At 40.1% G+C, this 25,017-nt stretch overlaps 1 protein-coding gene across 1 annotated transcript in view; it reads right to left on the minus strand.

Moving 5' to 3' along the window:
• npas3 (neuronal PAS domain protein 3) overlaps window positions 1-25,017 on the minus strand; it is a 206,630-nt gene that overhangs the window by 36,529 nt on the left and 145,084 nt on the right. The window contains exon 5 of the mRNA XM_013909673.1: window positions 17,788-17,968. Coding sequence (XP_013765127.1) covers window positions 17,788-17,968 — 181 coding nt within the window. The remainder of the gene's footprint in view (window positions 1-17,787; window positions 17,969-25,017) is intronic.

Raw genomic sequence — 25,017 nt, forward strand, 5'->3', positions numbered from 1 at the left:
TGTGTGTGTGTGTGCGCGCAATTGCCGGGAAGTCTCAGTGGGACAGGGTATCATTGTCAGACACTCTAATAACGTTGCCTGGTTCAGGGAGCCCGTTGTGTCCGACTGATAACTAGCTAACGTGACAGAAGAGCGTGGGGCAAGACAAAGCAAGCTACAGCAAGGTCACTGCAACCTCCACCAGCTGCCGCTGCAGCCACAGCAAAGCGCCGCTACGACAAACTAAAGGAAGAGTGAGGAAAACACACTAATTTAACAAGAGGCGTGTAATACAGCAGATAAGGCAGACACATGTAGCACATTAATGAGTCATTTAGCAACTTTAAGTGGCTGAAAAGAGAAGCTCACAACAAATTAATCAGACTGACAGGGAAGCAGAAGTGTGCTTAAAAGACATCTCAAAGGCTCTGATGTTTCCAGTGTTGAGAAAACAAAATGGCAGAAAGAAAAAGTGGATCAGGCCAGAGGTGATTGATACTTTCAATTTGAGATACTAGGAAGAGTTAGGGAATGATCATAGGGAAGTTCTATGAGAAATACATACATACAGTATTGAAAATCAGCTTAGAAAACACTGGACAGAACTTTTAGTGTCCTGTGTACTTTAACAGAAGAGGCGCAACATGTTAAGTTGTAAAAAGCTTCTACTGGTACTGTAACTGATTCTGCGTGACTAATGAGCCATATCTTGAAGTAATGGGTGAGATTTGTGAGGATGATGCAAGACTTGCATCAAAACAGCAAGACAGTGGTGAGGTGACAGACGGGTTCAAGGTGGGGGTGGGATAGTCTCTGAGCCCGCTCTTGTTTGCAGTGGTGATGGAGGAGTTGACAAGTGAGGTCAGGCAAGAGTGTCAGTGGACCATGATGCTCACAGGGACACTGTGATCTGTATTGAGAGTAAGGAGCAGGTGGAAGAGAGCCTGGAGGTGGAGGTATGCTCTGGAGAGAAGCAAAATAGCTCAGGTCAGCTATCCAAAGCAACAGACAGAGCGAAGTAAGGAAGAAGAGAGTGTAGGCAAAGCGGAAGTGGTTGGAGACAAGTGTTAGGGGTGATTTGTGAGTAAAGAGACCTGCTATAATGTAGGGTTGTGTTGGCAATTACAAAAAGGCAGGAGAGGTGACACGTTAGGAGTGACCAGAATTGACAGTTAGAGAGGACAGGCTGAAGCGATCTGCAGACCACAGAAAGACCACAGAGGAGATTCATGCATGTCATGAAGGAGGACATGCAGACGGTCGGTGGGACAGACAAGGATGGCAGGGATCGGGTGAGATGTAGGCAGATGATTCCCTGTGGCGAATCCTAAACGGAGCAGCCGGAAGAGGTACATCTCTTCATCATTGTTATAAAAAGTACATTATTTACTTATCTAAGATACTGTGGGCTTGCTTCGATTCATACACATAGAAATGGATGTGTGTGCCACTGCCCACACTGAAGCCATAAATGCAATCTAATTCTCTGGGAAACACTGAACCACAAGGCAGAGCAGACCCATGGGAGATCAGACAGGCAACCATGAAGGATGCGCCGCAGTGCACTTTCTTCCGAACACAGTATATACATATATAAGAGCAGGAATAATCTAAATATGGGGTCACACACACACACACACACACACGGAAAGCACAAGTGAGCTAGGTATTCATCACAGGGAGAGACTATTGTCAAGGAAAAGTTTAATTGTGTAAACACTCTGTAACTGTCCTGTCATATTCCTGCCTCTCCGGCTCACTATCGCCTCCATGGCTGTAATTGAATTGCTAGTGTCAGGAGGGAGAGGAGGGGAGGAAGAGGTGGAGGAGGGAAAGGCAGGAGGCGAGACTCGCCTTATGAATAGAATGTGTTTTCTATCAGGCAGGATTTGACAAATTGTGTCAGGAAGAAAAGTCCAAGCGATAACAGTTTGGTATATGAAAGTGGAGGAGGTGCTACAGGGGAATGGAGAACAGGCAGCGAAAGGGCAAAGAAGAGGGATGAGGAAGGAAAGAAGGAAGGACAGAAGGAAAGAAGCAGGGGCAGAAACAGGAAGTGATTTTTTAAAAATGTGGAGGAAGAGAAGAGCAGAGATACTGGTTGGAAAAAGAAGATAGGAAAAGAGGGCTTAAGAAATCAGAGGGAAGAGGTTTGAAAGACAAGTATGGGGAGTGAAGATGAGGAGGAGGTGGGAGAGATAAAGAAGCAAGGAGAAAAAAGAGGAGATAGAGGAGGTAAAGGCAGAGGACAAAAAGAAATGGATGGAGGAAGAGGGAAGGAGATGATGAAGACTACAAAGTTGGGAGTAAAGACGGAGAGGAAAAAGAGGACGAGACAACAGTGGAAAGGAGAAGAAAGAGGAGGAAAATGAGTGAGAGTGGAAGATAGGAGCTGTACTGTCTGTACTGAGGAAGGAAAATGATATGAAGAACAAGGCAGAGACGAAATTGAGGAAGAGGACGCAATGAAGAAGGATTCAGTCAGATTCCTGTACAGTTTTTTACAAAGCTTTACAAAGTTTGTGTGTTCGTGTGTGTAACAGTAGATTCCCTCAAAGCCTTTCCCACATTGTTTAAAGCCTGGGAACCAAAGTTTTTTTCATATATAATCTGTAACACACCTCCACTTCTCCTCCTCCTCTTCCTCACCTCACTTTCTCCATTTCCTTTCCTTTTCTCCCCCAGTGCATCCTCCCCACATTTCCTCTCCTTTTTCACTACAGTGATAAAAAAAAGATACTTTTATTTTGACAGTCTTATCAGGACAGTGAGCTCAAATCAAACAGTGCTCTAACAGCCTTGAGACACCTCAGTCCTAGCTTTGTCTCTCCTGGTCTCTTTTGACTCCTGTATTTCCTCCTCTGAGATATCCCTCAACCCCTCGTTTCATCTTCCTCCCTCCTCCTCCCTCCTCTTCTTTCTCAGTGATCTCCCTGTGATAGGACTAAGGCTTTTCTAAGCTGTATTTAGCTTTTCCACTTTCTCTTTTGGGAGCTGATCTACCTATGAAAAGACGGGGGGAAAGGGAAGACAGAATGGTTGTGAAACAAAGACAAAAAAGAAGATGAACGATTACAAAGCAACAAAAAAGGTCAAAAGTTTGAAGGCAGATCTGTATATTTTGGTTAGGTACCAGTGACAGGAACCCTCATGTGCTGGAGAGAGCAGTGCATTAATGATCAGCGTGTCTGCGTCTCATGTTTTACATAATGACACATTCAAGTGTCCGCATACCATTGTCCACAAAGTATAGAGACAATAGGGTTGAGGAAAGGAGGGAAGACGTGGAGTCTGAGGTGGAGGGTAAATGAACAGACAATTTGTTTTCCCTGATACGGATGATGAGACTGACAGCTCGTCTTTGTTCTGACTGAGGTCGGAGGTCACAATGACACACGCATACACAACGCAGAGATAATAGGCAATTGTCTGTATCTGCAACCTGCATAATTACTTCCAGAGACAGAGAGACGTGACTCCTGCTGGAAAGCCCAAAAGGGAGGAGAAAGACAGAAAACAAGGGCAAAACAAGCCAAAGTCAGGAGACTGCAGAGAGAAAGAGAGTGACAGTTTAGTTCTTGCATTAGTCCTGAACCGGCTACTGTGAAGCAGGATTTGGGGCTTTAACTCCACAATTCAGTCAACTTCAGGTTTTTGGAATTTTGGAAAGGGAGTTACTGGTTACTGGGTTACATCGGCATAATAATTAATGCTGCACACCTAAGAGGTCAAAACACTGCCTACCTGACAAATCAGGTCTCTTTTAAAGACATATACATACTCAGAAAATCTTATGGGTTCCCTATGCAGGTAGTGGCAGGGTCAATGTTTTAAAGACCATTTAAAGTTTTTGTTTTTCTTTGACAGACATCAATAAGAAATATAGATTTTTAGGAACAACTTCACTTCACTTTTTTTCTTTCAGAAGCTTTAAAGCCACTTCATTGCTCTATGAGCCCTAATATTGCAAAATCATTAATTGTTACAGTTGTGGTCAGAAATGTACAATAATCAGGGGCATGAATGTCATGGTAATTTGGGGCTTTTAATGATTTCTTTGAACTGATTTATTTTTTTGAAGCAAGCTTCACATTGCCTTGGACTTGAGAGGGTGCTGATCGAGAAAGAAACCCCTAATCTAAAACTGACACCTTCAAGTGGAAATTTGCTGCTGCCCATGTGGACAAGCTAAATGCCTTTTAGAGTAAAGTTTTATAGAATGGGCTATTTGGCCACAAGTAAATCAAGTGTATTTTTCGTTTGTGTTGTATTGGCAGAGCATGCATTTTTAATATTGTTCAATCATTTTCATTTAATTGTGGGAAGCCATAATCATGTCAATCACTGAAATGAGAATTCAATTAACTGTGCAACCCTATTATGCATTACTGCGTATTTACTTTACAGAACAAACAATTGTAAATGCAGCGACATCTTCCAGTGTCTTAAACCTGTGACACCTGCGTCATTTATGATCGTACTATTTATATGATGAAACGGGAGTTAGATGATGAGACGCAATCTCTCCAGCATGTTTTGCGGATGCCTCAGGGAGCTCCTCTTGCTACAAGTCATGCCTGACTCATCTCACCTAAGAGGGGTCCAGGAGGCAGATGCCCATATCATCTCAGCTGACTCCTAGCATCTCTACTCAGCCCCTCCAGAATTACCAAGCTCTGCACTCTATCTCTAAGGCCGAGCCCAGACAGCCTTCAGAGGAAAGTCATTTCTACTGTTTATATCTCCAGTCTAATTCTTTCAGGCAGTTCCCACAGCTCATGGACATAGGTGTGGGTAGGAACATCGATCGATCTGTAAATCGACACCTCTGCTTTCCTAGTCTCTTCACCACAACAGACCACTCCAGCACTGGCATCAATCTGTCTGTCCCCTCACTCTTGGACAAAACCCCGAGATACTTTAACTCCTCCACTTGGGTAGCAACTCATCTCTTACATGGGGTAGACACTGCACCTTTTTTCAATTCAATTACAGTCACCAAGAAGCACTTTATATTGTAAGGAAAGATCCTACAGTAATAGAAGGAAACCCCAACAATCACACAGGGGAGAACCATAGCCTCAGACTCTTCTGCTACTCCACTATCCACTGTAACTGGTTACATGCTGCCAACACCACCTGTTATGTGAACCTTGTTAGAATGGTAAACCTGGGCTTATTTATTGAGCCTTTGTGTTGCCGCTTAGCCTGATTAGGGACAATAGTGGAAATGAATAACTAAACTTCAAATCTAAAAATGCATAATATGAGTGAATTCCATACATTGCTGATTCTGTAGCAGTCGGTTTTGCAGGGTGGAGTTGCTAACCCCACGCCCAACCCTCGTCCTTTCTCATCCAGGCTTGCCAGGATGATCTGATGATCTGAGCCCGGATGATCTGAAAATCGTCGACATCACCTGGGACGAAGCCGAAGCAGTCGCCACTGACCGACGTCAATGGAGATCGTTAACTGCCCGATGCGCTACTTGGTGTAGGCGAAACTAAGTCGGGGTGGGCAACTCCAGGCCTCAAGGGCCGGTGTCCTACAGGTTTTAGATACCCTGCATCAACACACCTGAATCAAATGATGAGTTCATTACCAGGCCTCTGGAGAACCTCAAGACATGTTGAGGAGGTCATTTAGTCATTTAAATCAGCTGTGTTGGATCAAGGACACGTCTGTCGTACACCCCTGAACTAAGTGCTAAGTAATGGGGGAATTAGATGAAATGCACAATGCAAGAAGTAGAAGAAGTACAGAGAAATGTCAAAAGATCACGAGTGACAAATTAAAGCAGAGGTGGGTTAGAACTGTACTTGCATGTGTGCCACACATGCAGATGTGAAGCAGATAAATCCATAGCTTTTGGTCCCAGTCATGCTAAAGAAAAAACAAAACAAGCCAAAAACAAATACAAACAGACAAAGCAAATATGAGATTTCCCAACGGGCTCTTCCTCTGACATTTTCAGTGACAACAGTGGTGTCACAAAACAAATACAGTGTCCACCACCTTATAACACTCCTATCCTGCATTGTTTTTTAGCCAAACATAGCAGGGTGCTGGATCTCTACTTTTCTTTTTGTAACAACTAAAACCTGAGGAGGAAGAAGCTTAAACCTTGTGAATATGAAGTGTTAGACACACAAGCAGCCCAATAAGAAATGGTCTGTTAGTTTTCTTTTTTACTGAATTAAAGCCAAAATAGACGTTAAACTGCTTGTAAGCAATCTACATTCAGAGAGTGGTTCAAGGTTCAAATTTATTTATATAGCATATTTCCAGACAGATGATTATAGCTCAGAGATGGTTATACTGGAATCCTAGTTTTGGACTTTTTAAGTCTTGGCCTGGACAAATACCCCCATATGAACAAAGCATCCTTTGTCCCATACATCCACTGCAACTCTTCTGCACATGTCCAAACCATCTCAACCTTGCCGCTCTAACTTTGTCTCCAAAACAACAACCTGAGCTGTCCCTCTGATCTGCTTATTTCTAATCCTGCGCATCCTGGTCACTCCCAGTGAAAACCTTAGCATTTCATCATTTCTGTCACCTGCATATATACAACCAGTCGCACTACCAGCTTGTAAACATTCTCTTTCACTCTAGCTTCCCTCTGTCACAAATCACCCAGGCTTTACTGTTCCACCTGCCTCCCTCTCACTCGCACATGTATTCTGTTGTACTTCTACTGGCTTTCATTCCTCTTCTCTCCAAAGCATACCTCCACCTCTCCAGGCTCTCTTCCAACTGCTCCCTACTCTCACTACAGATCACAGTGTCATCTGCAAACATCATAATTAACAGAGACTCCTGCCTGAACTCATCTGTCAACCTGGACACCAAAGAACCTTCTTTGCAGTTCCTTGCAAAATCATAGAGCAGATCATAGACAAGTTAAACAATCTATCTTACCCCGAAAAAAAAAAACGCCAGCTTGCCAATGCAGGATGCTTTGGGAAATTTTCTATAGCTAATGATTCCAGATTTCTTTGGTTACCCTATCTATGACTAAAAATGAAAATATGGAATACATGCTGAACACACTGAAATATTAAAAGCATTATAGCTGATCATTAATATATAGGTTTGTTTGCCATTTAGAAGAATTGGAGCCAGCACGCATATGGCGAGAGGTGGCATACACCCTAGGCGGGTTGCCAGTGCATCACTGGTTTTGCTCCTCATAATGTAAATCTTTTGGTTTTAGGTTTATCGGCCACACTGGAATAACGTGCTCTTTTAGGGTTTGACTAGCAGCTAACAATATGACTATAAAATTATCAGCATTTGATTAACAACTAACTTCAAACGGACTTGTAACTTCTTATTGCATGTTGCAAATATTTGTCGCTCAACAACACAATTATAAACACATTTTAATACATTTAACCAGTGGTCTTTCAAAGTTGCATCACTGCAACTTCCATCACTGTTCAGGACAGTTTTTTCTAAAGAGCCCATTTCCATGTTAAATTAATTCATAACTCAGTCTTCACTTTTCTTCCTCTGTGTCTCTGAGTCCTTCTGTTGTTATTTCTTTTCTTTTAATTTCTATCTCTCTCCTCGTCTCTCTGTTCATGTTTGGCCAGACGAGCGCAGCGTCCCCAGATAAAAGACAACCAAACAAGAAAGGGAAGTACAAAAAAAACAAAAAACAACAACACAAGAAGCAGAACACGATGAGAAGGAAGAAGAAACAGAGAGGACGGGGACAACAGAGCGAGGCGCATGCTTGGTGTAATTGAATCCAGGCGACAGCAGAGAGAGGGACAGATGGATGAACTGAACAGATTAGCATCCGTAATCAGAGGAAGGCGTGAGGAGGAATAGATGTGGCGGCCGTGTTCAGTGAGCTGCTAACTGGTTTTACAAACATGTCTGTGAAGAGTTGCTCTGGCTCCTGATGAACACAAACTATGACTTATTGTCTCTGATCAGATGGAACAGACGTGCACCCGCTGTTTTACATGATTACTACTTCTACTGAGGCTTTGAAGAGGGTCATCGCCTAGCTCTGATAGAGACAAGAACGTGGACAGATCTGTTGCCGGTCACGGAGTGTTGGCTGTGAAACTTCAAGTTCATCTGTAAGAGACATTTAACAAACAGGAGGAAATGTCTTATTTAGTTTTTTTCAGCCTCGGATGAATCCATATTTGCTGTTCCAGTGTGTATAAATCAAACACAGTGTGTGCTGCTTATACGTTGTTGGGGGTACCGGAGCAAACTACCCTGAACAGATAATGGAAGGCCTCTCATTGGCTTCAGGTTTAGGGTACGGTTAGAGTCAGAGTAAGTCTCCGGGAAATAAGAATAGCTCATCTTGCCATCATGCTAATGTGATCTTATGTGGGTACAGACTTGCGACCTTAGAGTTGGGATGTTCGGTTCAAGCTTCATGCCCCCCTTTTTAATCTATCTTCGTCACTTGAAATATCAGCTTTTCCTTGCTTCCTTCCCTCTGTCCCATTGTGTTTACACTTGTTAGATACCTTCTTGATTAAGCCTCCAATTTACTCTTTCTGTTGCTTTCCTTTTATTAAACTGGATCCATTTTTGTTTTTTGTCCCTTTTTAGTTTTCACTAAATCTATCCATGTTATCCTTCATGCCCATCTTTGACATTCTTTCCTTCCTTCTTTTCTTCTTTCATTCATACCATTGGTAAACTTGCTGTAAAATGCATTTCCACATCCTTCCATAGTCAAATGCTTATCCATTTTTTTCCTTCCTTTCTTCCTTCCATATGATAAAGTGCTATATAGGGCCTTTCTTTTCTGGTCTATTATTTATTCACTTAAGTTCCTCCAGTTTACCCCATTCGTCCTTCCTGTTTTAAACTGGATCAATTTTTGTTCCTGTTTAGTTTTTGCACTCTCTATCCTTGTTTTCTATTATATTTCAGGGACCTGCTAAACATTATTTCTTAATTTCTTCCCCTGCTTGTACTTTCCTTCCTTTAGTTAGGCTTTTCTTATTCCTGTGCTGTAATACTGAAACTTTAACACATCGTCTTCTCTTTGCACCGTCAGGGGCAGACCTCTTCACCATGTGTGACATATCACTCTCTAAACTTAGTTTGAGCTCACTCACTCTCACACACACACCCTTCGTGCCCACAAATTAAAAGTTGAGTGTTGGACCTTGAAGAGTTCCCATGTTATCATTGCTGTGACAGAAAGATAGCAGTGAGGAACGCTTTATTTGCCGTCCGGTGCCGTCCTGTCCTCTGCTGCCGTTATCTGAACAGCTCCGGCTTCCATTGTAAACAGCCCTGTCCTCGTTAAGAAGCCTAATTAGAAAACTCTAATAATAATGGTGTGTGATTGTCCATTGTGTACTCTAAAGATTCCATTTAGAGCGGTAGCGAGCGGGTGGCGGTTTAATAAAACTTAACCAAACGGATAATTTTGCTCTAGTAATAATCCTCTGCTTCTGAAAGTTCTTTGTTTGCCTCAAGTGGTTTTATTGCTTTGCTTAAAAAAAGACACTGATTTAATTAATCTGGGCACTTTCAGAAAATCCATTGTGACTAATTTTGCCACTGAGTGTGGATTTTAGAGGACCTGCTGTATAGAAATCATTTACCAGGTCTGAAAAACAGAACAGCTTTATGCAAGACTTTGAGACTGAAAAAATTCCTTTTTGTGTTAAGACTGTTGGCAACTCTGCTTGTGAGAGTGAGCTATCCCTCACTAATTAGTTTACTGAAGAAAAACAATCATGTATTAACCTTGATCATTATCTAGAAACAATCAGCTCACCGGCCTAGCTTGTAACGGGTGTAACCTGCCACCGCACAACCTGTGGTAGTGTGATTGCCCTTAGCACTGTGCAATCTTGAGAATCAGTTTATCAATATGCAAGATTAACACGGTGGACAAGTATATTTTACACTTCGATTGTGGCTCAAGGGTTGGCAGTTCGTCTTGTAATCAGAAGGTCGTCGGTTCGAGCCCTGGCTCGGACAGTCTCGGTCGTTGTGTCCTTCGGCAAGACACTTCACCTACTGGTGATGGCCAGAGGGGCCGATGGCGCGATATGGCAGCCTTGCTTCTGTCAGTCTGCCCCAGGGCAGCTGTGGCTACAACCATAGCTGTCTCCACTAGTGTGTGAGAGTGAATGAATAGTGGAATTGTAAAGTGCTTTGAGGGTCTCAAAAAGCGCTACATAAATGCAATCCATTATTATTATTTTAACCATGATGTTTTCTAAGCCTAACCAAGCAGTTATCCAACTTCAGGTTTCTGCCAATCCAGAAAGAATCACCAAGAAATCTAACAAGCATGGACCGGAAAAACACGAACCAAGAACTTTCTTGGGAAGCCACTGCCGCATAAAGTGAAAGCTAAAAATCAAAGATACACACATTGGACACAGGCTGCAGTGTCCTGGTCCTTATACAAACTTTTCTTACACTTGCCATAAAAAAATTGTAATAGCTAATACGTTGCAATAGAGGAGGACTGAAGTCCCTCCTAGTGGTCAGTGAGTAAGATATTACGAAATAAAGCTGGTAATAAAAAGATAAAACCAACACTGAGGTAGAGAAAACAGCCAAACACACAACTGACGAAAGAAAGTGTGCGAGTTTGCTTTGCTAGAAGCACGTATGAATTTGACCACAAATCAAAATGATCACATACTCAGCTCACAAAAATCAGGAGTGAAAGGTGGATTATATTTTGAAAAGTTCATTTTCATTTGTGCTCATACAAAGAAACTGAGGTGGATTTGGGAGAATTTCTTTTTTCTTTCAGTGACTGGAGTCTGAATCCATATCAATCACCACACCTCAAAATGCTTGGACAACAATACCAAAGCAAGCTGCTAAGAAAAACCCAGAAACTTTTGTTTGCTACCTAGCTATAGTGCTCTATATGATGCACAGCACATTAGAATTTCTTACATACAGTTGGCATCAAGCTCTTTTTAAAGGCCTTTGAGGAAAACAAAAATATTTGAGAAAATGAGGCTTGAAGAAAGAGGTGAATGACAACTAGAGTGTGTAATACAAGAGAACAGTGTACATGTGTAAATATCCCTCCAGATTTGACCTTTGCCTCCTGTCCTGGAGTACAAGTGACATTTCAAATGCAAATACAAACACACTCGACTACCGAACACACACACACACACACACACACACACACAGTAAATTTGTCCTTGGGCAGCAGCCGCTGCCAATGGCTACTCTACATGACATTAAACGTAGGTGACTGTAAACTTGGATAATTATGATAAATGTGAGTGATTATGACGAATTATTCCCCTCCATTGTGCTAATAGCATAATTAGCAACAATAATCAAAGACTTATGATGTTGAAATAAGGCAATGCCGCGGACAATTAGACCGCAAGGAGCTAGTAATGGAGAACTTATGGTGTTTTCCTGGAGGGCAGAATTACTCTTACTTCCAGAAAGACTTTGAAACTGGGCTGGTTTTCTTAGTAATTCTGCCCTCTGATGAGAGAAAATTGAAATAAATACTCCATTAAATGCAAGCTTTTATGAAGATGGAGTGAATGAGAATGAACGTGAGTGTAAATAAGAAGGCAGGTGGCTCAAAGGCAAACCATGTAGGTACTGCTTTGTCCTTAGAGTCAACTATTCAAGCTAAATTTTAACTTGAAGACATAAACAGTAAGAAAAACTGAAACTGTTGTCATGATTCTGGAAACGTGAACATACATGCCTCGTCTCGGGTGTTTTCTTCCTGCTCAGGCAGAGATAGTCTAAGGCGTACTGAAGCCTGAAGGCACATCAGATCATTAAAGCAGCAAAGACCTAATCTTGAGTTTGGATAATAAGGCAAAGGAAATGATGGATGTATAAACTCACTGTCATTTTTCTGTCAGAGGTGTCATCATTGTGTGGTCATGCAGTTTGAAGAAGGGATGGTTTTTGAAATCTTGCCCTCTTGCTGTGTTCAAAAATCACTTTGACATCAGAGATGTTAGAATGTTGCTGAACAGCAAACCTCTAAAAGCAAAACAGGATCAAATTCTCTCGGTGATGGATTGAAAGATGTGCTCCCTTTCACAAACTCATGGGAGAAACAATTAAATCATGTGTCTAACACAAACAGAACCTCGAATATTGCAAGAGGGATCTGAATGTGAGTGTCAAATTCAGTTACTATTCAGTTGCTGAATATCCAGAGGCAGTAGTGCTATATTTTTATATAAGCATCTATATGACATTGTAAGGCAGCTGGGCTTTCACCCGATTTGCAAAATCACCATCACATTTTTGACAAATTAAATCTTGCCGAGATAAAAGCTATATGCTTGCAGAGAATGAGAAGCTGCCAGCAAATATTCCTACAATGATAACAAAAAGTGTTTAATAATAGCTGTAAATGATATCACCCTGTTGATCTTGTTGGTCCATGATTAACATTGCAAGTTACCATTACATTGTTGTGATATCGTAGCTTTGCAATGTGGGGAAAAAGGGAAAAAATGATATTGCTCATATAAAATATAGTTCATCTGGAGCAAATAGTAAGCATTTTAAGTGAAACTTGGTTTGCTGTTAGCCAAATTTAGCTTACTCGCGTTGCTTTTTTAATAAAAGCAATAAAGCAATAAAAGCAGCTTTTAGCTAACTTCTTGGCTAATGCTAACTGAATGCTCACAAGACAGCATTTGCCAATGGCAATGTTGACTAACATTATTATGATGATGTAGGAAAAACATGAACATGGGGATACCACATATCCCTAATCACTTAACAACATGCTAACTCTATAGCTAGGTAACTTGCTAGTTTTCGAAGCTGTCGCTGGTTTCTCCTTCTATCTATGCCTTAAATCCGACTGGTTGAAATTACTTTGTGGCAGACAGTAATTCCCCTTATAACTGTCATTTAACAATAGGTTTCCACTGATGACTTACTACATCAGTGTAGCAAATCAAACTGCATGAGATGTGCTGTGCTGTATACAATTATCCAAGTTGGCTCAAATTTAACAGTGACAAGTTACTGATCTTCCTTTAGACTTTCCCCAAGTTTAAATGGTTTTTGAAAGATTAAACAAAGAAAAGTACTCAAACTAATGGCTGCCTTGGAGCAAGGAAATTGAACAGATTAAAACTAAAGGTCAGAGCATTTACACTTACTCAATGCTAAATTACATGTTTGATATTCATTTTGTGTAACAGGTTAGTAAGAATGCAACATTTCAGGATTTTTAAGAATCTGAAAAGCTTTGTGTTTAATAGGTATTAGATGATGAGGATGAGTTTTAGTAACTGGTCTTTTGTTTGAGGCAAGATCTTACAATTTTAGCGAAGCACTCCTTTGGTCATGCTACAAATTTCCATGGTGCGACAAAAACACTAGACTTAAACACAAACCTGTCTTTAACAATATAATCATTAGAAATTATATTATAAATGCACTGATTAAATCTAGCAAAACCTTCAGTATTACAGCAAAAGACTATAGAATTTGTCCAAAAAACCTGTAGCAGCCTTACTGCCACAAAATAAGTTTTCAAAAACCTTACCATTGCCAAAATCTTACAGCTGTGCCAAAACATGCAACCATTAACCACCTCCTTCATTGTAAGAATGTCAAAGGTCAAAGTCAACAGCCAGCACACATCAGATACATTCCCGAAGTCTATGTGACCCTGAACTGATGATATGTAAAGAAGATACTGAAGTGAGAGAAAATAAGAGCGGCATGGAGAGTTTTCCTCCTCTCTGAGACTCTGAATTACACTTAGGAGTAATAATTTTCAACCACTCACCCTTCAGAACGGTTAGAGATGCTGAGCCTCTCAGGCTCAGTTTGACTGATATTAGTCAAATTGCGTCATGCGCTTTTAAAGATGACTCTCTTTAACTGCAAGAGGGTGTTGAAAATAGAAGCGTTGAGCTTCAAAGGAAGCTCTCTCCTCCAAGGTCATCTCGTGTTTTAACTCCAATTTCAATACTTTATGAGCGTGACTGTAATTAAAATGATGGGGTCAGCTTTCTGATATATTACAACAGAGCAACCAATGAGGTAAAGCCAGTTAATTCTTTTTCAAATTGAAACTGGCAAACTTCACATGGAAAAGACAACTTTTGGTTTCTTGAAATGCGGACGGAGTCGCCTTTATTTAGCAAACAGGACAATAAGTTGTAGGCAGTTAACTGGAAATCTGCTTATGCTGTTATCTTAGCTTTGTAGGTGTCTCCTCAGATATCTTGGCTCATTGTCCTGCTGCAGAGCATCTTTGTGACTGATCAGAATCTTTCCTAAAGTCATTCCGCAAATAATAATATAATCTTTTAAACATAAACCATAAACATTCATGGCCATCTGCAGTGAGCAAATGCTGGAGTTCACGTCTTGTATCAAATTGGAATTTATAAATAAAAACCGGTCATGATGCAGATTTTGCTTTCTGCAGAAACATGGTCTTGTATTCTGTTGTAGATATCATTTATAATTAATGGAGCATAGCGATACATCAGGCACACCAGTAGATCAGCTAATTGATATCTAAATATACAACTGGCTAACCCTATATTCTGCAAGCCCATTTACAACCCACCTTTATATCTGATGTTTCTGAAGCTTCTCTGTTCTGTGCTGAGATCCTTCTGTTGCTTTCTCTCCCTGTGGATTTCAACATGGATGCATAATGGTGGGGAAGTCCCATATCACCAAATACAACTCATTTTAGATGGAAATGAGGAAAAAATGATTTCTGCTTTTTGACTATAATGACCCTGTCTGATCTGAACCTAATTTCTTGCTTTGTACCGTGGAACAGTAAGTTCCTTTGAAACAAAAGGGCTGTTTTGACTTGGCTTTGAAATGAGATGATTTGAGATTCACAATCAAATTCTGTAACTTACTGAATAAAAAAAAAAGTTTCCCTTTAGTATTGTTTCACTGCTGTAGAATCAAATCAAAGATGCCCAATTCACTCATTCTTTCTATACTTAAAAGCTTTCTATCTAAGAATGACATGCATTCATTCTCTGACAGACGCACCGGAGAGCAACTTGGGGTTAGTATCTTGCCCAAGGATATTTGGCATGCAGATTGTAACAGCCAGGAACTGAACCACCAACCTTCCAGTTAGTAGATGAGAGCAATTAGAGATTTAAAACCTTAGGATTGAGGATAAGGGTAAGGCTTTTTTCAGAATAAAGCTGCTGTTTCTCAGGCGAGTTTTCATAGAGAACTGACCAGTATTAACATATTTTCTCACAACTGCTCTGATCAAAGATTATATGATTCAAAGTGGATATCTATGATTATACTACATATAGATTTACAGGGGTAAGAATATTGGCGCATGGATTCTTTTACAAGATGAGTGTAATACACTTGATTGATGGTGTCAATCGCTGAAGAAGAATAAAAAGTTCTTTGTCAGCCTGTGGATTTATTTCATGTTTGTCATTGTTGAAGAATTTTAAATCTGTGGTTTCTTTGCTGTATGTTCTCTTTGATGTACTTTGTTGAACTTCCACCCCAATCAGTTTTAGCAAATATTAAAAGGCAGTTTTTCCTTCCCACTGTCGCCAAAGAGATCGCCCATAGGAGGTCATCTGATTGTTGGCTTTTTTCTGTCTTCTCTGAATTACTGTAGGGTCTTTGCCTTACAATATAATGTGCCTTGAGGCAGCTGTTGTAGTAACTTGGGGTTATGTAAATAAAATTTTTAGTTTGTTCCAGCTTTTAGATCCTTCCTCAACCCCTAATGACAAAAAACCCATGGAGGTGCACAAAGAACATCTAAAGTCCACACAGAAAGTATCCAGCCAACCAGGAGATTCAAAAGTGATGTAGACCAGGTTTGAGGCTACAGTCCTAACCGCAGCAGAAGGATATCTCCCACCCTTAGTGTGGCTGTAGAGTCAAGGAAAAAGATACAGGACAGACCGATGCCCCAAAATCTCATTGCAGAAACAATCCAACTCAGAGAAAAAAGCACCAGTGAAAGAACTGAAAAACATCCAATTTACAATACTGGAGGTTGAGATGAACAGCACTGTTACCCTGGACACCTGAAATAAGCCCCTTCTTCTCCTGAGAAAAACTCATACAAATTCATACAAGCTCTGCTGCACCCCTTCCTTTTCCAAATTAACATTAAATAACACATACATGAATCCTAATCCTCCCTCTTCCTCTCTCTCTGGTCAAGTTATCATTGGGGATCACTCTTTCACATCCATATATGTCTGCCTGAAACCTCTCCCTCCCTTTTCTCTCTCTTTCTCTGGACAAATTAACATTGCTAAGCACTCATGCACATTCAAACATGTCCCTACATCCCCTGCCTCTCTTTCTTTCCATCTCTCTAGGCAAATTAACATGGGAGAACAAACACCTTTGTCCTCGTTTCCTTGCTTTTCTCTTTTGCTCTTTTTCATCGTGTGGTTGAATTAACTTAGGAATCACAAAGAAATTCATGTAAACTCCCATTTGTATTATTTTCTGCCTATACATGTTTAATTTCTGCTGCTTTTCTTTCTCGTCAGACAAAAAGATGCTGATGACCACATACATGTGCTCTTATCCTATCTCCCTATACATATCCAGTTTGGAGGGTGGGGAGACCAGGTTAGAGGTTTGCAGAATGTCAAAGGAAAAAAAAACTGGGGGAACAAAAACCTCAAATGTGGAACTTCAATTAATTTAAAGCCCCCACCCATCCATCAGCTGCACCAATCAGCCAAGAATAAATCCGCGGCAGATCTAATTACGGTGCCGTCTCCGAAGACCCCGGCTCCCGCGAAGCCAATCTTCAACTCCTTGTTTGAACAGGCTGATGAACTAAGGGACTCGATGGATATCAAGTCATTTTGTTTAATTTATAAATGGATTTTCCCCTAATACTTAAATTATCATCAGCATGAGAGAGGGAGAAAGTGAAAGAGAGAGAGAGCACAATCCAAAGCGTTTGTAAGGTAAAAAGTCTTGAACATGTGGTGCAGGAGAGGATGGAGGGATAAATGGATGGAGGGATGGAGGAGACAAGGCAAAGAATTCCAATGAGAAATGTGTCCTTTCCCAGTTTATAGCAGTGATGGCTCTACAGTGTGTTGAATCAATTTGTTCAAACATTCAGCAAACGATAGAAGCATCAAGGTTAGAGAATGTTAGCGAGAAATGGGTTGCGACCAAGGAGAACCCTGCAGACTGAAAAATGGAGCCAACACAGAAGCATCACTGACTCCCATGTTTAAATGGCCAGCTTAACAGGATCAAAACATATGTTTACACTTTTGACTGGTCATTTTTTTCCTGCATGCATCACCTTGACGACATAATTCAGACTCAAACATCTAGACCCGAGACCGTTCAGATATTCTGCTGAGGCTAACACCTACAATTTGACTGCCATATAAAGTGCTCCCCAATGCTATTTCAATGTCTTTCAATCAGTCTGTTACAAACTTTGATTTCATCTAGCTTCAGGAGAAACTTCCTGAAAAATCTAGTCCAAAAAGGTTTATCTGCATACTTTTCAAGAGAATATAGAAGCTTTCTGAGTCAAAAGTCTTGAGTTGTCTGGTTTAGTCAGAGTCATTGCAATTCTCCTTTGGTTTTATCAAGGTCAGTCATCAATCTCTTAAAAAGCAAAGCCTGTTGTCAATTTCATTTTTCAAGCCTCTAGAACTCAAATGGATTGCTTAATTTTGATGGTGAAGTACTTCACAGCAGTCGTAAGTATTGTCCTGTTTGAACCTTTGTAACTTCTTTTCTCAGCTTGAGGATCTGTGGCAAAAATACAAATAAAATTTCCTAATTTGAAGCCACTCTGCCATGTTTACCTACCTGGTTCGGGCGTCTCAGAGTGTGACGATGAAGAAGCCGAAGAAGCCCCGTCTTCGTTGACTGCTCCCTGGGATAGAGACATCCCTCGGCCTGGAGGAAGTTTCATCCCAAGCTGCTCTGCCATCTCCACATGATCGCCAGGGTGGATGTAGTCAAACACACTGCTACCAGTGAGCTCCACCTGCAGAAATAAAGCGTTGCTAAAAATCATCCTGTAAAACCATTTTCGTTCTTTCTTTTGTTTCTACACAATCTTTAATTTCTTGGCTCATAGTTTACTGTTTATTATTTGTCATTTATTTTAATAATTGGTCCCACAAACCAGTGAAGAATTTGTGTGTGCTGAAAAACACTCAAATCTCAAATATGGAGAAGCAATGGCTGTCTGTTTTTGGACAGTTCGGAAATTGTTAATTGCTGAAATTCTGTTCTTTGGGGTATCATTTTCATCTTTTTTTTGCTGATTCTTCGTCCTCCTACTCCGCAGCTTGTCATCTTTCTTTCTCCTCCACCCTTTACTCCACGGCTATTTTTCAATCCATAGTTCCATATCTCTATATCCCATGCTGTTCCTTTGATTCCTAAATTCACCCTGTTCCCCTATGTCACTCTTCTACTTCCACCAATACAATAAAGGCAATCCATCTCACAATGCACACTTTTGTAGAACTGGTAGGATTGAAGATTTTCCCTCAGGAAGAAAAGACAAAATGCATTGAGCATGCATTAAAAGTCTGCTGTAGATGGAGTTATTGAGCAAGCAGAAAAGAGAGGCAATTAAGACTCTTACTTAACAGAAAAATCTCTTGGAAAAGGCAAATGCATCAGTTTATTGCAAAATATTCCCGTCTAATGAATTCTTCTTTTCTTTTTTTATTTTCTCTTTGACATGTTATATTTTATTGGTAAGTGACCTTGTTAAGTAAAGATGGTACCATCTGAGTATTTACTAATCAATCTGTGTAGTAAAAGAATGGCTATATGTAAAATATTATACTTTCAGGCAGGTCAAAAAGTCGAGCTCTGCCACAAGCCTAGCAGATTAGATAGTCTTACTGTTGTAATGTTCTTCTATGCATCCATTTGGAAAATCTAGTTTAGCCTGCTCAAAGTTGCTGCACACCTGCAAGGTGCTTTGCAACCCACCTCCACCTGAGCTATCAGTGTCATATCTGTTATCATTGACACCTGCTTTGCTCTGGGCTGGGGTCCTTTTGCTACCCTCCCCATCTTAAACTTAGGACGGGGAAGTTGCACAACAAAGCCACGGTGCTAAGCGTTACTACAATCACTCCTCTTGTAAGTGTTATGGTCTGGACAGAAAAAACAGTAATAACCTTAAAGAGTAGGATAGTTTAGGAGCCCTACCATTTGGTAGAATGGGCTATGATTTTGACCACTGTTTTTGATTGGGTCATCTCTTTAACACTGCAGCCCCTCTTGCTCGCAGTTCAAATCAATATAATCGCTCTAGGAATGCTACACTAGTATTATATTTTTAACAGGCCAACTAACACCTCCACCCCTCTCTCTTTCATCCCTTCTCGCCTGCTCTTTCTTCTCCTCTCATCCCGCTCCTCTAATCCGTCCCTTGTCAGCCGTGGAGAATCAGCAGCATTTTGTCTTTCTTATGGAAATGGAATAAATAAGCTCCCTCTTATTAAATAAATACAGAGTCCCTTCACCTTAAAGACTCTCATTAGTGGCGATGGAAGCGGATTTGTCTTCGTTAATTGGGGATGAGACGAGCAAGCGCCATCTAAACCACAGCGTTACGCTTACACGCAAACACACATGAACACACACTGGTGCTTGCAAAAGCAAAACACGCAGCTTGCACAAACAAATTCCTGTCAAGGTTAGAAATGCACAAACACAGCTTGTGTGACGCACATTTACACACACACACATAATTAGGTACACAAGTTTCAAAGGTGTGATGGTTGTGCTCTGCTATTTAACATGTGTGTTTTCATTTGTAGCATATCAAAAAAGATTGTGCACATTTATTTCCACATGCTAATCTGGTTATGTATGTTTGTGTGTGTGTTCAGGTTTTTTGGGGGTCCGCTGGGACAAAGGGGATTACATGGGTGTAATCCCTTTAATAAGAAATCCCTTTAAGGCAATTTAGTCCCCTCATAAAGTCTCATCTGGAGCAGAAAGTGATGATTAAGAAATGAGGCTGATCACTGAATAACATACACACACACATTCAGACCCTGGTGCACCATGGGAGTTAGTGTTCATGTTTACACATTACAGTGCTAATTGGATCTACATTGTTCTTCCTTGCAATAACACGCTGACTTTTAATCAATTAAAACTTGGCATAACTATTTTACATAAAGTCACTGGTGGAGCTAATTACACAGAGGAAACAATGTAGAAAAGAAATTAGACATTCTGACACTTGCTGCAACAACACTTTAAAATAATTATCATGCAGCAGACCGAAAAATAACACATTACTGTAGACAAGTATGTGTCAGCTAGAAGTATGTAAAGGGTAATGGCATTTAAAAAATTTTATAACCCTAGAAACAGTTTAGATGTATTCTAACATTGAAAGTAAATAAAAGTAGAGCTTTGCTCTAATACTAACAGAACTGACTTTTTTTTTTCTGGGGGAAAAAAAAGACATCCCCCCCTTTTATTTCCAGTGATCCTAACCCCCTTCTGTACTCGCGGGGTGATGATCAGTATAAACATCACAATGGATTCATAATAAATTATTTTTAAAAAAACATATGGCAGTTAATAATTGCTATCTGTTTGACAGTGTTCATCCAAAGTTTCATTCAGATCGGCACATCCGTTAAAGAGACAGATGGAAGGGAGGAAGCTGTTGAAATATTTTTATTATTATCCTTTATTTCTCCTGGTGAAAAGCCAGCAAAAGTTACAACAAACAGAACTGGCAGATAAAGTAAATGTAATGAAATTTCAAAATAAGTGTTCTTACAGAATTCAAAAATTAAAATGAGTTGAAATTTGTGTTAAAAACACTAAAGGTCAGGTAAAATAATTTCCACAGTTATCTCTTCCTTTGGTAAATGCTACCATTAGCTGCAGTACTCAAACACTGGTGCAGTCTTACATTGCACAGACATAGTGGGCATTTATGCTTCAACGGTAAATGGACGCCATAGCCGTAAACTCCCCTGAAATCGTACTCTGGAACCAACAGCAAAAACTGCTGTGCCCCTAGAAATTCAACTTCATGATTGGCCTGCTCAGCCTGCCTCCTGTGCATTTTCCAACTATTTTTATGTAGTTTTTGAATTTATTAGTGAGAGAATAACAAACATTGCCTAACTAGGATGAATAATTATCCCAGCATCAATATAAGTACTCACAAATATCAGGAAATTACAGGAGGAAGGTTTCTGAAACTGTTGGAATGGATGTTAGGAAATGTACAAAGTGGAAAAAATTAAGGGATGAACACACCTGGACCACATCAAAGACACAAAACCCAGGAGAGACAAATTTATTTGAGTCTATTGGATGTCACCACTTAACCACTTATAAAACAACGGACACGACTACGCTGCAATTAACAGGAAAATTAGGTGTTTAAAAAGTCCATGTAGCATGAAAAAGGTTTACTTTAAACTGTAAAAAAGAATATTAAAGAACCCAAAATAAAAACATGGAGCCACAAATGAGCAGAATAGGAATCTGTCTGGGAACAGTGGAGGAGTTAAAAGTTGCCCTAAGCTTTATGTATTATTAGATAGTGGATGCTAATATCTTTAATGTTATGTTGTGCATGTTCGCAACACTTTATACATGAAGAGTAAATCAAGAATCTGTTCCAAAGATCACCTTAACACACAATGAAAGAATCTAGGCCAAAGCAGAAGCTGAAAGTTTCAAGTTTTCACTTGAAGCTAAAATTATTTAACATTGTACATTTAAAATGCAAAATTTCTACAATGCCATTACAACTCAACTTGCTCAGTTGACAAGACACCTCTACATTAATTTTTCGTTCATGTCAGAAGAAGCTAGGAAAGGAAACGAACATGTGTCACAGGGTTATTATCGTTAACGAAAACTAACGAAATAACGAAAACTAGAAGTGAAAAAACATTTTCGTTAACAGAAATAAAAATAAAAACAACAAAAGGAAAACTAACTAAAACTGTAATGAGTGTTCACAAAACTAACTAAAATTAACTGAATTTATAGCAAAAATGTGTTTAGTTTTTGTTGATGTGTGCGTGTCATACAATAGTCAAGGGTGAAAATGAAGTTTAGTTTCCAGATTTTTTTCTTGCTGTGTCTCATTATGCCAGCAGGTGGCAGTACGTTAGTCGAGTCGTCTGTGTTGCTGCTCCGTCCACGCGCAGAATCATGTCAGGAAAAGTCGGGAGAAAGCGCCAGAGTCCGATTTGGGATTGCTTTGAATATGACTGTGTTTTGGATAAAGCAAGTGTCTTGTAGTGGAAAGAGACAAATTATGAGGGGAAAAAATCCCACAAACCTTAAAGTGCACTTGAAAAGCTCACACAAGAAGGCTAACCTAGCTTACCTTGAGAAGGTAAGGGAGCACACTCAACCCTCATCCCCAGAAACAGACGCTAAGGCAAGGCAGCGTGATGCATCCCGAGACAACAGGACGGGGATATCTACATAACTGTGTGAGTCAATTGCCTTCAAAAAGTTTATCAATTCACTTGAAACAAAATTACGAACACCCGGTGCTGCAAGAGTTAAAAGTCTAATTGGGGCCTAAATATACATTTTATAGTTGCCTGGTATCAATGGTTGTTCATCTGCCTTTATTCATTTATTTATTTAAAGAACCCATAGGTGGGAATGTGAGTTGTCTGTCTCTGCGTGTTAGCCCTGCGACAGACAGGCGACCTGTCCGGGGTGCAGGGTATGGTAGCTGGAATAGCAACATACCCAAGGATAAGCAGAAGAGCATGACTGATATGATGAAACTTAATTATTGCAAACACAACTAAAACTATAACTGAAACTAATCAAAACTAAACTGAAACTAAGGATTTTCAAAAAAATAAAAACTAAACTAAACTAGCAAACAATTGGTAAAAACTAATTAAAACTGATATAAAATTGAAAATCTGAAGTCAAAACTAAATAAAAATAAAAACTAATGAAAATTGCAAAACTATTAAAACCCTGGTGTGTATGTATGTTCCTGCCTTAGAGCCACCATGCCAAAGTGCAATATGTTTACTTGGCGGATAAAGTGACTCCTGATTTAACACACACAGTTTGTGCCAGTTTCTGTTTTTCACCAAAACACAGCGCTGAAGATGTATGGCAGCCTACGTTTTTTAATCAGGCGGGAACCTTGGCAACAGCAACGTCTATATATCAAGTTATCCTTCCAGCTTTCCATACAGAGGTTGGCCAAGAGATTTAATACCATTTCTTTTTTCTCTTTCTCCTAATATCTCGTGTATATGGGGTAGCGAAGTGCGACTAAATTCAGCCTACACAGTAGGCAATGTTTTCAGGGACATGAAGATGTTGGAATAGGTTTCCAACTTTGTGGGGACCTGGACCATCATGATTTACCTACATAAACAAAGAGAAGGGAAATGTGGGACATTAAAGTTGTCTAGGACTCGAGGTGGCTAAACTATGACACAAAACTGGGCATTCACATTTGTTAAAATATCCAGTAATGCATCCATTCAGTCAGCACTGCTCTATAAAGATGGAAGAATAGGTATGGGGTAGTCAAAGTTCGTCTGGAGACCTTTATCAAAACAGGCTTCGTCTTTTCAATCTTCTCATTATGTATTATTTGAAAAGGATGGACAACAGATACACTAGCATATTGCAATTCCCCTGCATCAAAGCTGGTTCGGGCCACTCCAGCATATCACTCAGACACAGGAAAAGCAGGACTTGAAATGGACTGGAAATGACGACGGAACAAATCCAACTGATGTGATTCCGCTGAATCAATCTTCCATGTTCTGTTCAGGGTATGTTTAACCTCTCCTTTACCAAAAAACAAAGGAATGATTCAAACAACAGATAAAGAAATACATACATAGTGCTATCAGGGGTTTAACAAATTGAGGGATGTGCTGGCTGAGTGGTGACCTCAGCATAAAAAAAAGCCTCTCATCACTCCCATCAGGCTCAGTATGCATTTTGACATTGTTTGTCTGCTTAGAGTCTTTAGATAAAACTTATTAAAGCACAACAGACACGCAGGCTTTATCGCTTCACTCACCCTCCCAGACAAGGACATCAAGTGACAAAAGACAATAAGAATGACGGCGATAACCGTGTCAAACGAGCACAGAGTGAGTGAGAAAGTGTTTTGCGAATGAATCCAAATGTTAAGCGAGTGTGTTCGTGCGAATCAAAGAACGTGTGTGTTTATGTTCGCCCTTCTGCATCCTTATCAGTCCCTTCTCCATATTTTAGGACGTGCACATGTGTGATGGAAGAGGGTGCTGTCAGCTGTAATTACTGCAGACATACTAGTATTCGCGGCACACTGCTCAGCTAGCATTTAGAGCAGGAAACCAAAAAGTCTAGGTTGAGGTTTCTGCCGAACATTAGTTTCTAAATTAAACTGGGCTTTCCTCAACTATTAGCTGGTGGGTTAGGGTTAAAGTCAGGGTAATGTAAGTGATTCCTTTTTTCTTTTTAAGAAGCAAAATCATGGTCTGAATGAACTCTTGTGCCAAAATAGGAGCTCTATAAAGTCTGTTATAGACTCCTCTTGTTAGCCAGTGTCTTTTCATTTTATTTTATTATTTTTATTTTTTGTATATGTATAGTGTAACAATGCTAGAGCTGACAGGTGGAAGAAAAGGGAAGAATAAAAGAAAAAGAGAGGAGAAATAGGAGAAAATATAAGTGATTCATAACAATATGTCTTTCATGGAGGTCATAAAGCAAGTGAGCCGAGAGCTGTTTTTACAGAGACTTCGATACAAGCAGACTAGGGCTGGGCCATATCATACCGTTCACGGTAATACCGGTATAACGTTGGGCAACGATAAGAAAATGAAATATTGCGATAGAATATGAGTAAAACGCGCATGCGCAGTGCCTTTGTTTTCGTACGCACATGGGGGTGACGGAGAATGAGAAAGGCGAAAGCGGATCGTTGAATGAAACAGATGAACCAGAATTGGTTTTTAAAAATGCTGCAACTTCAGTGGTGTGGAACTGGTTTAGCTTTCGTACGTCAGATACACAACAAAGCACTATTTTTGGTAG

This window comes from Pundamilia nyererei, unplaced genomic scaffold (genome assembly GCF_000239375.1).
Source record: "Pundamilia nyererei isolate P.nyererei 1_Seehausen unplaced genomic scaffold, PunNye1.0 scaffold00029, whole genome shotgun sequence".
Classification (NCBI taxonomy): Eukaryota; Metazoa; Chordata; class Actinopteri; order Cichliformes; family Cichlidae; genus Pundamilia; species Pundamilia nyererei.